This window comes from Notamacropus eugenii, chromosome 5 (assembly GCF_028372415.1).
Source record: "Notamacropus eugenii isolate mMacEug1 chromosome 5, mMacEug1.pri_v2, whole genome shotgun sequence".
NCBI classification, from domain to species: domain Eukaryota; kingdom Metazoa; phylum Chordata; class Mammalia; order Diprotodontia; family Macropodidae; genus Notamacropus; species Notamacropus eugenii.
Window position 1 is genome coordinate 162615163 of NC_092876.1, and position 15512 is coordinate 162630674.

A 15512-nucleotide genomic window follows, 5' to 3' on the forward strand; every position below is an offset into this window, starting at 1 on the left:
TTGGAATCTGAAAGCTTGGACTAGAGTCTTGTGTTTCCCAAATTCATGGAAATTGCTTAATCTTCCTAAGTCCTAGTTTCTTAGTTTGTATAATGGGTATGATAATACTTATCCTACCTATCTTACAAATCCTTATTGAGGAAGTTGTTTGTAAACTGTAAAGTGCCATAGAAATGAGCTCCTTGAAGGACTGGGAAAGTGTTATCTCCCCAGAGCTCCTGATACACTGCCTTAGACATAATTCAAATGGAATTTATGTTAGCTGATTGACTAATAAATACAAAGCCTGCTTCACAATCTTAACCAGTTTTATGGGCTTTTTTGCTTCCCAACCCCCACTGCCACCCCACCCATTGTGACTGCTCTGTCAACATTGGGTTTGAGAAACAGGAATCACATTTACTCTGTTTATTTTGGCCTCCTGACTTTTTAGCTATTTTTTAGCAATCTTTGAGCTCTTCATCTTTGGCTCCCTAACATCTGCCAAAGTTGGTACATCTGAGACCTAAGCACCAGCACCTTGTCCCAGGGGGCCTCTGGGAACAGATGATCAGCCTATAAAGAATAAAAATATCTGAGGTAGAATGAGCACAGGCCTTGAAGTCAGAAGGCCTGAGGAATCCTGGCTCTGCCACTCACTAGCTATGTTACCGCAAAGCCTCATTTTCTACATCTGTAAAATGAAGGGCTTTGACCAGGGTTGGTAACATGTGGCCCTCTGGTTCCTCAAGTATGGCCCTTGACCCTCTAGTAGGTCCTCAAATGCAGCCCTTGACTAAAGGGCTGAACTTGAGACCTAGAGGGCCACATGTGGCCTTGAAGTCACAGGTTCCCCACCCCTGGCTTAGACTGAACGAGCTCTGTGGTCTCTTCTGCCTCTGACAGAATAGCTATCTATTATGGGAAGGAACCAGAAAGGCCCCACAGTTACATCCAGAGAAGTAGCTAAAGCACTGGGAAGATCTGGCCGACCCTTAAAGAAGAAGGGCTATATATAATCTTCAGTTTTCTGAGGAACAGTAATACTTGTCTCGCTAATGCTTTGAAATATTATTTTAGGAAGTCTGGGCTGCCATTTTGTTTCTCATGCTATGAGGTCATTTTGGACTGAAATTTCAGTGAATCCTGCAGCCTTCTTCTTCATGTCTGGGGCATGGATAATCAAAATACATTTTGCCCTAGGTTAGGAGATGTCCTTGATTCCTCAGGGGAGGCCTAGAAAAGTTGGTGAGGTATGGGAAATGGGACCTCACCTCCTCCAGAGTCAGGGAGAAAAGGAAGGGAAAAGATGACCTACTGGAAATAAAATGAGTTTGACCTTGCCCCAAATGTGGAAGGCATGGATGTCTAGGTTTTGCTATTGATAAATTAATTAAGCAATCTCTGTGTCTGGATTTCTGACCTTTAAATGTTCTAATAATACACAAAGTAGCATTTGGAGGGTCAGATACTCAAAATGCATTCTCTACCTTTGGGGAATTGGTGTTCTGAAAGGCAACGTAAGGAGAAAAAACATGTATTAAATGCACGAAAATAGAATCCAACAGGTATTTCTCAATGGGAAGGGAATAAACATTTACATAGTGCCTACTGTGCGCCAGGCACTGCGCTAATACTTTTTACAAATATTATTTCATTTGATCCTCACAACTCTGTGAGATAGATGCTATTATTATTCTCTTTTTATAGTAATTTGCAAATTACATTTGAGAAAAATGAGGCAAAAATAGGCTAAATGACACGTTCAGGATCATGCAGCTAGTAAGTGTCTGTTTAAACTTATGGTCTTCCCAACTCCATGCCCAGCAATCCCTCTATCACACCCCCAGCTTCTTCTATTAGACAGTAACAATCTCTTAAAGGTTTTTCCAAAGAATTGTTGAATCTGAGAGTTAGAAAGAACCTGGGCAGCTAAGTGGCACAGTGCCTGGAGGGAGGAAGCCTGGAGTACCAGCTGGCTGATATGTGGTGATGGGAAATCAGGCTAGAAAGATGTGTGGAAGCCATCAGTCCATTAGTACTTACTAAACATTTAGCATGCTTAGTATGTGCTTGGGACACAAATACTTGGATCTGGAATCCAGAAGACCTGAGTTCAAAGTGTTCTTTAGACATTTACAAGCTGTGTGACCCTGGGCAAGTCACTTAACCTCTCTCAGTTTCAATTTCCTCATCTGTAAAATGGGGCTAAGAACAGTACCTACCTCACAGAGTTGTTATGAATATCAAATGAGATCCCATATGTGAAGGGTTTGGTAAAAACTTAAAGCTTTATTTAAATGCCATATTAAAATATTATCATATAATGCTATAGAATTTATAGATATATTGTTATATAAAATAAATGAAACAATCTTTATTTTCAGGGAGCTTGCATTCTGGTGAAGACAGCAAGGATCTTTAATATCAGGTAAAGAAATCTGCATCTGGAAACAGGCAGTAGTTTATTAGCTGTTCCAACACCATTCATTTCCTTTAGGATTATTTTTTTCTGTAGAATATCTTATTTGTTTTGCATATCATTTTCATCCTCCCTAACCAGAGTGAAGGGAGAAACTAACGATATGGGTGAGATCACCTAGGTCTGCCCAATATTCAGACTTGGAGCATGAGGGAAGCCACCTCCAGATATATTCATAATTGAAACAACTTAAAATTGCAGAAAGCTGGACATTCACTTTTTTCTTGTTTAGAGCACAAATCATAGAGCCCGTGGTTGGTAGAGCTTCATAGAAGGCAAGCAAGAGAAAGTGGAATATAATAGGATTTTTATTCCAATTCAACATACATTATGTATGAAGCTGCACTTTTTTTGACCTCCCATCCTGGATCAGTCCCAATCTGTAAACAGACTGGGCCAGATTGCAGAGGCCAAGCTAAAAATCCTAAAGAAAGCTGCAAGCTCTTCTCCTTTAAATGAGACATTAGGTTGGTCCAAAATACCCATTCAGGACATTTTCTCAAGGTGTCTCCAAATGCCCCAGTCAAATACTTGGATGTGAGCCATGACCCATGCTAACTATTTTACTTGCTGATACTAGCTAGCATGGGGCAAATAAATAAGGCCGGCAGCCAGTTAATGACACACATTAGGCACCCACTGTGTACAGCGTGTAAGGAAAGTTCTATGGAGAACCACTTAGATTTAAGGCTCATGGCCAAAGAAGAAAATGGCTGAAGGCCTTCTTTGTGTTTGTAACTTATGGTGCTTCTCTACCTACAAGTCCCAGCAGACATTAAACTAAAAAATTTGTTGGTCTGGGAGGAAGGGAATATCAAAGAAATGAGGATAAAACAGAAATGCTTTTGGCCGGCCCAAGAACATGCCCAGAACGCACTGGTATCTAAATGGGACACGAATTGCTGAGCTTTTACTTTGGCTTAGTGACGGGCATCTTTACAGATGGAAAGGCTCCCAGACAAAAGGGCTTGCACGTCCTCTCTGAGAGCCAAGAGCTCCTGTTTAGTGAGCTATGGATGATTTAAATTAAGCACGCAAGCACACATAAATTACTTAACCACCCACCTCTTCTCTTATTTGACTGCTTGAGTCAGAGCATACAGGGATCTGGCCAGGGAGGACCTGGGAGGAGGGTAGGGAAGGGCGGAGCCCTTGCTACATGCTCGTGACTGTGGGGACCTGAGAGGAAGGGAAGTTTGATGCACTCCCCTGGGCCAGCTTTGCAAACCTGAAAACAAAAAATCAAAGATAGCAATTACATCCCCTGGAAACACAATTCAGTGAAGTAAATTTTTATCTTTTTCTCCCCCTTTCATGCCAAAACCATTCTTTGTTGTTTTTGTTGGGGGCAGCTAGGTGGAGCAGAGGATAGAGTGCCAGCCCTGAAGGCAGGAAGACATCTTTGTGAATTTAAATCTGGCCTCAGATATTTGCTAATTGTGTGACCCTGGGCAAGTCACTTAACCCTGTTTGCCTCAGTTTCCTCGTGTAAAATGAGCTGGAGAAGGAAACGGCAAACTACTCCAGTATCTTTGCCAAGAAAACTCCAAATGGTGTCACAAAGAATCAGACATGACTGAACTACAAAAACAGTGCCAGGAATTTTAATTTTTATCTTTTTGATTTATGCCCAAACTATTATTACCTGGTCCTAAGACCTTTATCAACTCTTCTACTGAGAGGGGATTTTCACACTAGTACATGTGTTGTGTCTTATTCCAGCACAAAAGAATACATGAGAATACAAAAGAGGCAGAACATGCCATTTAATAGCCAATATCTAGCCAGCCACTTACCAATCACCTAACATTTATCTACCATGAATGTCAGCTTGTATTCAATTTGAACCAAAGATGGTTTCTATTTTCCAGTCAGACTGTCCGACTTTCTCTTCCTTGAATTCAACATTCCATCTCTCTCATCCCTTAAATGCATTCCCTCTCACCTCAACTTCTTAGAGTCCTTGACTTCCTTCAAGGCTCAGCTCATGTGCCCTTTCCTACCTGAAGTTTTTCCTGAGTCACTTAGTTGTTTGTGCTCCTTCCCTCCTGAAATTATCTTTTACGTGTGGATTTGGCTGTTTATTTATTTTTCCTCCCCCAGTCACATACAAGTTCCTTAAAGGCAGAGACTTTTTTTGTTTTTGTTTCATTTTTGTATCCCAATACCAGTATAGTATCTGGCACACAGTGTGAGCTTAATAAATGCTTGCTGAATTGAATTAGACTCTCAGTCATCAAGTCAGGTTGAAGACTAATGGAATAGACCAATAGAATCCTATATTTCTTGGCTCTATCCTGATAAAGGGTTGTGGAAAATGTAGTTCTTGTGATAACCAGCTTATGGAAGGGGAATTGGTGGTGATACCTCTCTAACAGGCCTGCTTTGTTTCCTTGGCTCCAAGGGGATATGACAGGGCAGTTAAGTGGTACAGTGGATAGAGTACCAGACCTGGAGTTAGAAGACTCATCTTTCTGAATTAAAATCTGGCCTCACATACTTACTAGCTTTGTGACCTTAGGCAAGCCACTTAGCCTCATTTGCCTCAGTTTTCTCATCTGTAAAATGAGCTGAGGAAGAAAATGGCAAACTGCTCCAGTATCTTTGTCAAGAAAACCCCAAATGGGGTCACAGAGAGTTGGACATGACTGAAATGACTGAACAATAGCACAGAGGGATATGACTATAAACTAGAGTTTCGGAAAACGATGTCAGAACAACCTCAAACACAGCTGGATTCCTGTTCCTAAAATTTCTGAATCTGAGGGGATTTGGCAAGACCATCCAACCAATTTAGGAACAGAACTTAGAAAATAACTTCCCTGAAGGGTCCTTAATCATTTTTCCACTCTTTCTTCTGGGCACAAACTAGAGGGAAGGCTAAATAGGAGGTAAAGCCACATTGAAATATCAGGCCTTGTTGAATGGGGGTGGTTTCTACTTTGTCCTAAAAGAATTCCACACATTTTTGACACTACCAAGCAGTGAGGAGGAGGGTATATTTCATGACCACCTTTCTAGGACCAGTCAGAACCTTTTCTCCCCAGTTACTCAGAGTTTGACCTCCTTTGAACATTGCCTTTATTTACATCGTTTCTCTGGTTGTGCTTGCTTCACTTGATAGTACATCCAAGTCTTCCCATGTTTCTCTGAATTTCTTATGTTCTTCAGTTCTTAAAGGACGATAATAGATCCTCCATTGTAGTTAGCACCACAATTCGTCCAGCCATTTTCCAATTGATGGACACCTGCTTTGCTCCCAAGTCTCTGCCTCTACAAAATTGCTATTACAAATATTCCTGACAGACATTTATTAAGTGCCTACTCTGTGCAAAGCACAGCTTTGCTGTTATGTGTACTGAAAGGATTCATTGGACTTCCATCTTCTTCATCTGCTGTGGTTGCAGCAAGCTTTCCCCTTAACACAGAGGAATTAGCTAAGACAACATGGGAAGAAAACCAAATGGTGAGGGCGATCCTGTTGTTTACCTCCTTGCCAGCAGCAAGGCAAGATTGCTCAAAGAATTTTCCAACCAGATAAAGCACTCTGAATTCCCTTTGCTGTATTCTCGCCAGCCTGGGGTTTCTTAGCACTCAGCCCTGGTGTATTCTGCTTCTCTGTACTTTTGAAGGTAAGTAGGACAGCTGAAATGTAAACACTTTTCCCATCCCAGTTAGCTCTTGTAGACTCCAGCACTGGAATGTAAAGGCACATGGTATGTTTCTGAATTTTTCTCTGTTGTCCCAGCAATATAAGGTGAGAATTTGAATTGTACTTTTAGGACATATCAGGTAGGTGCAATTTTCGCCACTTGTTCCTTGCACATTGGATGTTAAAGGTTGAAAACAGTCAGGCTATAACTGGGACAGCAAATATACAAGTTCATAAGGTTATTGATTTAGAGGTGGAAAGGATCTTAGATGTCATTGAGTCCAACTCCCTCACTTTACAGATGAGGGAAGATGAGGAAACTGAGGCCCAAAGAGATTAAATGATTTGTCTGAGGTCACATTGCCAGGAAGTGTCTGAAGTAGAATTCAAACTCAGGCTTTTCCGACTCCCAACCCAGTAGTACTGTACCCGCTGGACTCCCTGAATTTCCGTGCTTAATTCTGTGAATGCAAACTTGGAGATATATTGACTAGATTCTAAGCTACATTTCACATGAAAATTTCTGTCATTTGCTGTCAAATTCTAATTATTATTGTGCTCTAGCCCTCTCCATTAAGGGGTTTCTTTGCTCAAGACCCATGAATGTGTCAACCAGATTCAGTTCCAAGGGAACATGATCACTGAAAAGAAGGCTCCCATCTCTGACTTTATTCTCCCATCCTGACATCTCAGGAAAAATTACTCACAGATTAGATTTTGGGTCACATCTAGAGAAGACTAGAAAGGCATAAGTGTACGGTGTAGGTAAGGTACAGGCCAGCTTTATTTCACTCTGCACAAAGACATCCTTAGCATACGCAGGATTTGCAATCATGAATTGACAAAAGATTTAAAATGGATATAATTATATAATTGCTATTATACTCTCCCAGGAGGTTGATACTTACAATGAGATGATACAATTTCACAGACTGATGAATAGACATTTCATATTTCACCTTGGCACAACACTGTCCAAACAATTCCTTCTGGATCCACATCTTCTGGCAAGTCAGCCCAGGACTTGGGCTCATCCTCTAGCTGGCGAGAGTCTTCTCCAAGAAGATCAGAAACAGATATGAAGAAAGTACCTCCCACGCTGACTAAGGATCCTCTTGAGCTCACAAGGTGATCTCCAAGGCTGGATACATCTGTCTTAGGATAGCCGCCTCATTCAAAGAAATTCAAAGCAAAAGAGGCTGCCAGAGTCAGAGGCTCAAGTTCACCCATCTGAACCTTACTCTAGCAGTTTTGTGGGAGGAGTAGTTAATTCTGGTGGTATGAGAGAAAAAGGGAGCTTCCTTTCTTCAGCCACCCTCCATGGAAAATTCAGGGAGAGAGAACTATTGGCCACACATCCCAGAGACAGAAAGGAAGAGACAGATAGAAAGACAGAGACATCCAGAGACAAAGAGAGCTGGAAGCTGTGTCTCCTCTTTAAACTAATGCAACCCTTCCCTAGTCACTATCAGGGAGGTAAAGAACCCACAATAAGAGAATTGTTTCATCATCCCACTGTGTCAGCCCACCTGGTCAGCAAGAAGCAGGCAGGACAGCTCTGTAAAAGGTCCATGGGTTGCAATCCCCATTTACATTAGAAAGTAAAGGGTTCAGGGTTTTATATGGAAATGGTAGGTTAGGGTTGGGGCACTATTTAGAAGTGGTATGAGATATAAACTCCTTTCAAATAGAGATTCTTTTTATATCCAGTACCTTGTATCCCCCAGCACATACTAGGTACTTAATAAATGCATGTTGATTGATTGATCTTTGAACATTCTAGAAAGTCCTTGGGTACCACTATGGAACAAAACTTTATGATGAATGGTGGGAGCAGGCTGGTGATGAAGGAAAGGGTCTGTGAACTAGGAAATTAGATTTCATGCCTGTTGAAATGGTTTTAAAGTGAAGTAGTAGCAATATTTAGAGAAAGCTAGTTTGGATTCTGAACAATATTAATGGAAGTAAGCTACAAGATAGTTTTGTGGATACAGTGCTGGGTCCGAAGTCAGGAAGACCTGAATTCAAATCCAGTCTCAAATCTCTACTAGCTGTGTGACCCTGGGCAAGTTATTTAATCTGTCTGCCTCAGTCTTTTTTCAACTGTAACACATGGGTAAAATAGGGTTGTTGGATAAATCAAATGAAATGATATTTTTAGTGCTTAGCATAGTGCCTGGCACAGTTGTTGTTCATCTTTTGTTTTCAAAGAAGACCAATGACATCACAATGTTGGGGTGATGTTGGATGATGGGTGATGTCTTCACTTGTCTGTCAATTGAATTTAAGTGAGGGAGGGTTGTACAAAGTCATCTGCCTCACTCTCTCTTTCAGAGACAGGACAAAACGTCAAGATGACTAACGATGGCCCAGGCTACAGTAGATGACCTTGGTGTCTTCAATGTCTGACCAACTTCTAAATGCTCCACAGAACTTGCTTCAGCTGCTTTCATGGCCACTGGAACAAATTCGTTCTCATCTGCCCGTTCCCCTGGAGGAAGTCTTCACATGCTTGAGGCAGATGTTCCCTTAACTCATTGACAGGTTTGAGGCCTTTCTGTTACCCTCATTCTGTTTTAGCCTGGTTGCCAAGGTGATTTTTTTACCAGGGTACAGCCTCTGTGCATGCTACAGAGTTTCTTGGGGCCAGAGGTGAGAGTTGAGCGACAGCTGGACACCAAAGATGAATGAGAAGCCCTGAAAAGCTCTCACACTAGAGGTGCTAGTCCTCCCTGAACACCCCCCACACCCCATCTGGCACATATTTGATGCTGAAGAAATACTTATTCCATTCCCCCTCGCCCCTATGGTGGATATAAAGTTGGTGGCAGCATGGGCTGTTTCATTACCACACCCAACACAGGCATTCTCCTTTATCTTCATCTCCCTTTTTGTGTTCTTCCCATTGTCCTTATATTGTAAGCTCCTTAACAACAGGGATCATTTTACTTGCTTATATTTTTTATCTCTAATACTTAGCATTTGCCCCTTCTCCAGCCCTCTCCTCTCTTTTCGTACATTTTTCCTCAGGCAGACCAACTCATCACCTTTGTCCCTTTCCCTTCTATAGCCACAGGGAAGCAAGGAGGGAGGAAGGAAGTGAGAGAGAGAGAGAGAAAGAGAGAGAGAGAGAGAGAGAGAGAGAGAGAGAGAGAGAGGGAGGGAGGGAGGGAGGGAGAGAGAGAGAGAGAGAGAGAGACAGAGACAGAGACAGAGACAGAGACAGAGACAGAGACAGAGACAGAGAGAGACAGAGACAGAGACAGAGACAGAACAACAAAATGCATGCTCTAATATCCCTATTACTTGGTAGACATTTCTGCCCATATGGGAAGTTCTCTGAAAAAATAGAACTGCCCTCAGGTTTCCTTTGGGACTACCTGCAAATCAGCCCCAGTGACTGAAACAGTTCACTAGACAAAACTGTTGGAGGTTGCAGACACGGTTGTATTTACACTGCCAGGGAGGGAATAATTTCACAACATTTAAAAATCCCAGGAGTCTTATCACTATGCATGGTTGAATGCAGCGAATTGTTGGTTTGCCCACATGGTAGTAGAACTGGAAAGGCTACAGAGGTCACCTAGTCCAACCTCCTCATTTCTCATCAACAGGTGAGAAAATTGAGAAACTAAGGGAAATGATTTGCTCAAAGTCACACAGGTAGTAGAGAGCAGTAGAGCCAGGTCTTTGTTGTTTTGTTGTTTTCTTTTTTTTGGGAGGCAATCAAGGTTAAGTGACTTGTCCAGGGTCACACAGTTAGTACTTGTCAAGGGTCTGAGGCTGTATTTGAGCTCAGGTCCTCCTGACTTGGAGGCTGGTACCCTGTCCACGGTGCCACCTACCTGCCCCATTAGAACCAGGTTTTGAACCTCAGTGCCCACACTCCAAATTCTACTCTGACTCTGATTCTAATTTTCTTCTGCCTCTCTTGGACCCCCAGCTATGGCTGATTCTCTGACACTGCCTTATTTCCCTCAGGGCATGCCTTAATTCCAGATGCCTGTAGTCAATGTATACCTGAAAGGGAATCTCTACAAGTGGTCATCCAACACCTGCTTGAGGACTTCCAGTGGGAAGGAGGGTCTCACTACCCTTCCAGACAGCCCATTTTTTTAATTATTAGGAAGCTCTTCCTAACTTCCACTCATTGACCCTAGTTTTGCCATGTAGATCATTGGTCTCCAAGGTAGGAGCCATATCAAGACTCTAAGGGTTGTGTAATCAACCAAACAGAGGGGAGGAATATGGGTTGAATCCTATCTTCCCTGCCACAGCCCATCCTGGGACTCAATTCAAACACAATCATACTTACTCTTCACCCATTATCCTCCAAAGGCCTCCTGCTGTTGTGAAGGCTCTTCTCCAGTCCCAGCAATTATGCTTTAGGACATTTATTAGTCAACTAATGCCTAGACACCCAAAGCAGCAGCCATTCAGAAAATTCTGCAGTTCCCCCCCGCCCCCCACTCCAGCATACCCACCTCTGCCCTCCTGATCACCTCCATAGTCATCTGGAGTCACTCTGTGCTCCAGGGCAGTGATAGTAAGAGTCTGGTGCTCTTCTCCATTACAAATTTTTTTTTTGTTGTTTCCAATACTAAAGAGTGAGTATACTACCTATAAAACAGCACACATATAAAACTTATAAAGTACATACATACATTGGGGGGGGGGGGTTCAGCATTGTTTGTTTATCTGTTACTGACCATATTCCTTCCCTCTGTTTGACTGATCACACAACCCTTAGAGTCTTGACATGACTCCTACTTTGGAGACCAATGATCTACAAGGCAGAACTAGGGTCAGTGAGTGGAAGTTAGAAAGAGCTTCCTAACTTCCTGACTCCAAGCAGAGCAAATCTAATCTCTCTGCCATATGTAAGCTATTTAAATATATCATGTCCCTGCTGAGACCTCTCTGTTCCTCCACACTAAAGATCCATGGTTTCTTCAACTGGTCTTTATATGGCATGGTCTCTGGACTTTTCATCATTCTGATGCCACTCTCCTGAACTTTGTGCCTCCATAATAATTGTCATAGCACGTTAAGAAAGCTGTTGTGAGGAACTAACTGGTAGTGTTCCATAACTGTGAAGAGTTTTGTAACAGTTAGCAACTGATATTATTTAATTTCTTCATGAATGTATGACAGGAATCCAGGAGTACACTACTACCTCTCCTTGAGGGAAAAGACATCTTATACTTTTCTTACGTTTACACAGCAGGTAATATAGGTCACCTGGTTACTGTTCTGGACTTTATCACTGTCTCTAGAAATTCATCTTCCCGCGAGATCACATCATCCCTAAAACTCATCTCCTCCTCAGTTCCTCCTGTCCCTCGGGTGCCCCTCCCTCCCTTGGATTGGAGGGGTGGAGAGTGGACATCAAAGAGCTTCTCTCAGAGCCTCCATTTGAGGATGGCTCGCAGGGCAGCCACCTCATCATTTCCCACCTGGCTGCTCTCCTCTGGACTTCCATTATGCCCCCAGGGCAAGGTACCACCAGTCCCTCTTCAGATTCTTTCTATGTGTTTTTATGTGTTGTCTCCCCATTAGATTGTAAACTCCTTGAGGGCAGGTTCTGACTGTAGCCATTCTTTGTATCCTCAGCACTAAGCCAGGTACCTGTACTTGGTGTAGGTGCTTAATAATTGTTTACTGACTGACTGAGGAGATGGTATTAAGTAATATCTTTTACACAAAGACTCTCCTCAGAATCTTCCTTCAAAGATTTGCAGAGTACTCCATATACATTATCTCCTTTAAAACCAGTAATAATATTACACTTGAGTTTGATTCAAATATTCATATTGAATATTTTTTGTAAACATGAATCTTCCCCTTTATGATTCACATTTTTTCCTAATGTTGGTGTCTGAGTATTCAAAAAGGTTCTCAGAGTTCTAAGGAACTTCTGTCGTTATGTGGTTTCCTCATCCATGACCTGAGGAGGTTGGACTAAATTACCTCAGAAGTGCTTTTCAGCTGTGATCCTGTGATCTTATGTAGTCCAGCCCAAACCTGAACAGAATCCTCTCCACAGAATCCCACAGGGACTTTGTCTTTTTATCTCTCTAACCCCACTGTCCCTACCATAGTACCTTGCAGAGAACAAGTGCTCAACAAATAGTTATTAACTGATCTACATGAATGCTGCGTATTACCTTGGGCAAGATACCTACCCTCTGCCTCAGTTTCCTCTTCTGTAAAATGGGGATAAGAATAGCACCTACTTCTGAGGGTCATGAGTATTACATAAGATAATATGTGTAGAGTGACTCATAAACCTTAAAGCACCGTATAAATACTAACAATAATGATGACAATGATGTGCCCAAGTAGGAGAATCTCTGATGATGTTCTCACGGACACTCTACCTTGCCTTGGTCATATTTAACTAACAATTCCTCTCCCAACAAACTGGACACTAGCTCAATGAACTCACAGAGGTGATAATTCTGCCTAGGTTTCTCTTTGGTCTGCTCAATATTGCCAACTTTGTTTCAAAAGAAGAATACATTAGTCATGAAGTTTTGGTGTTGTGAATCTGGTTCAGGACATAGTAGGGTGGGAGAGAAAGTCAGGCATCAGAGTTCAGATAAATCCTCTGGGTCATTATAAGAGAAAAGGATTAGAGGCATAAGGATGAGTGGGCCACAGAGCAGATGACTTTATACAGAAAATGGGAAAGGCGCAAAGGGACTTGAGATGGACAAAGTATTGATTTTCAAAAAGGAGTAACATGTAAATCCCAGAAAGCACAGACCAATGATATTGACATTAATGCCTGAAGATTCCAGATAAATTAGTAAACATGTGGTTTCTGAGCACTTAGGAGTAAAATTGGGGAATCGATAAGAGCCAGCTTAGGGCAGCAAATCATATGAAACTAACCTCATTCCCCTTTGTGATAAGGTGGTAGAGGATAGATGTAGTATATTCTGATTTGTACAAAAGATTGGACAAACTCTCTCGGGATGGTCCAAAGAGACATATCTTTTCCAAATATGTCACGTATACACAAACGCTCAGATGGCTGTATCGTAGATATGACTTCCCTCCAGTGGTACAGATTGCAACCCATCAATGACTGCTCATCATACAAATTGTCTGCCAATGTTGGTCCCATAAATTCAACACCCAATATTCCTTCTCTGCGTTCTCTTGACACCATGCAGATAGTGCAGCGCAGAGGTTTTCCAACAGTTATTCCATTATTTTGCTATAGGACCAAGCTTTTTTCAATCATAAATTACTTTAATGACAACCTTTTCTTCGTTCTTTTTTTATAGTTTCTCATTGATTATGTGTTTCAGCCTCCTCACACCCATTATGCACTTCTCCATTGCCCTCTGACTCATACACATTTTTAATTCCTCAGAGATTGTAGTATTACATGACTCACAGCTATACAACAAAACCAGTAAAATATTGGTTTTAAAAAGACAATCCTTTCTTTTAGAGAGAAGTTTAGGGATCATTAAAGGAGCTTTGCAATTTTCCAAATGCATTCCAGCCTGCTCTTTTCCTCCCATTTAATTCTAGGTCTAACTCATTGTCCATTTTCTTTTTTTAAATAACATTTCCCCCCAATTACATATAAAAACAATTTTAAACATTCATTTAAAAAATGTTTTTTGAGTTTCAAATTTTCTCCCTCCCTCCCTGAGACAGTAAGCGATCTGACATAGGTTATCCAAGGACATATATGTTGAATCTAACTGCATGCCATAATATTGACAATATTTCTTCTTTTAATCATTCTTTTTCCTGTGTGGATGATTAGGTCAGACCCCTGCAGAATTATGGATCTAATTCAGGGGGCTTTGCAAGGGTCTGGGCACAAGGTGACCCACAAATAGGAACACCTTACGGACCTCACCATCTATAGGGACTTCCTCTTCAGTCTGGACTGTTCACTGGATGTCCTCAATGATAACGGTACCTTTGATGTGTACAGGCTTTGCTGATTTGGGCCTTGGTGAGGCAGCAAATGGAAAAGCTAAGATCTGAATTCAGGTCCACTGACTCCAAATACAGTGTTCTTTCCATTGTACCACACTGCCATCCAGCTTTTCTTAGTTGGGTCTCTTGCCAAGGTTTCTTTTACCTGTTTTTATCCTCAGTTATTTCTCTTTACTTTATGAGGTGATATTGCTCATGAATATTCTGCCATATTTCTCCTTAAGAATGGAGAACTTTTAAAAATGAGTTCACATAATAATAAACATATTTAGTGCTAGCTGTCACACCTCTCTGATTGTCAATGAAGTCAAATTTTGCTGACTAATGTTCTTTTTAGGGTCTTTTGGTCTCATTAGGATAACTAATTCATACCAGTAAGCCTCTGTATGAATTTATTACAGCTAGTGTGTCTATGTCTTTTTTTCCATTCATATCCTATATTTAATGATTAATAAGATTTGAATACGTCATGATTCAATTGTTTGCATTGTCTGACATACTTTTTCTTCTTTTTATTCTTTTAGTTTTGTGCTCATTCTAATCTCTGCTCTGACAAGTTGATGATCTCACTGTACATTGACAGTTGACTCAGGCATGACTCCCCTCATCAGCAACATGTTATTTCCTGTCATTTTAATATAACAGATTTCATTTTTTGTTTTGGATGTACTTACTGTTTGTCATAATGAGCACCTGCTGATTATTTTCTAAAAGAAAATGTTAATGATAGGTAGGCATGAGGCTTCTAAGTAATCTGAAAATCTTTGGCCTCTTTCATTCCTTATGTTTCACTGTCCTCACATACTCCCACCTTTGCAATGAAGTAAAAAATTATGAGTTTGTGTGGATTTTGGCTGGATGGTCTTATTGTATTCTTCAAAGAATTCCTCTACCTCTTTATTCTATGTAACAAGCAATGTTGCATTAGGTTTCAATTATTTTCCTAGTGGTCTTTTCACATATATTTGTAATACACAAAATATTCCACAAAATTATGTTTCCTCTTACCTTTGGACACAATAAAGTCAACTCTGCCACCTCTTTTATTTTGTCTCTCCAAGGAGAACCAGTGAGCCATCCCTTTTAACTTTCTGTCTGTTTTTATTTATGGAGAGAAAGTCAAGATGGATTCAATTCAGTTCTTCCAGGGGCATATATATTCAGTAATCAAATAAGGATCTCTCATTTAGAGTACTAGTAGTTAAGTTAAAGGATATAGATGGTCTAAAAACCATAATTCCTAACATCTTTTTGGCCCCTTTTTGTCACTGCCATGGGTGGGGGGCAATTTCATACTTTGTTTTGTGAGTTGCCAAGCCAAAGAATTCTTCACCAAGTGAGCAATGTATTATCTTCTCCATATTTAGCCAGGATGATCCATGCAAAGCAAATTCAGTCTGTTTCTAAGCCCATTCTCCAAGACATTTCAGC

At 41.1% G+C, this 15512-nt stretch overlaps 1 protein-coding gene across 1 annotated transcript in view; it reads left to right on the plus strand.

Moving 5' to 3' along the window:
• Positions 1 to 15127, plus strand: part of FAM76B (family with sequence similarity 76 member B) — a 262760-nt gene extending 247633 nt beyond the window's left edge. Inside the window, exons 10-12 of the mRNA XM_072616403.1 lie at positions 2367 to 2410; positions 8448 to 8657; positions 14606 to 15127. Of these exons, the coding sequence (XP_072472504.1) occupies positions 2367 to 2410; positions 8448 to 8475 (72 nt within the window). The 3' untranslated portion in view covers positions 8476 to 8657; positions 14606 to 15127. The remainder of the gene's footprint in view (positions 1 to 2366; positions 2411 to 8447; positions 8658 to 14605) is intronic.
• Positions 15128 to 15512: the final 385 nt, after the last annotated feature.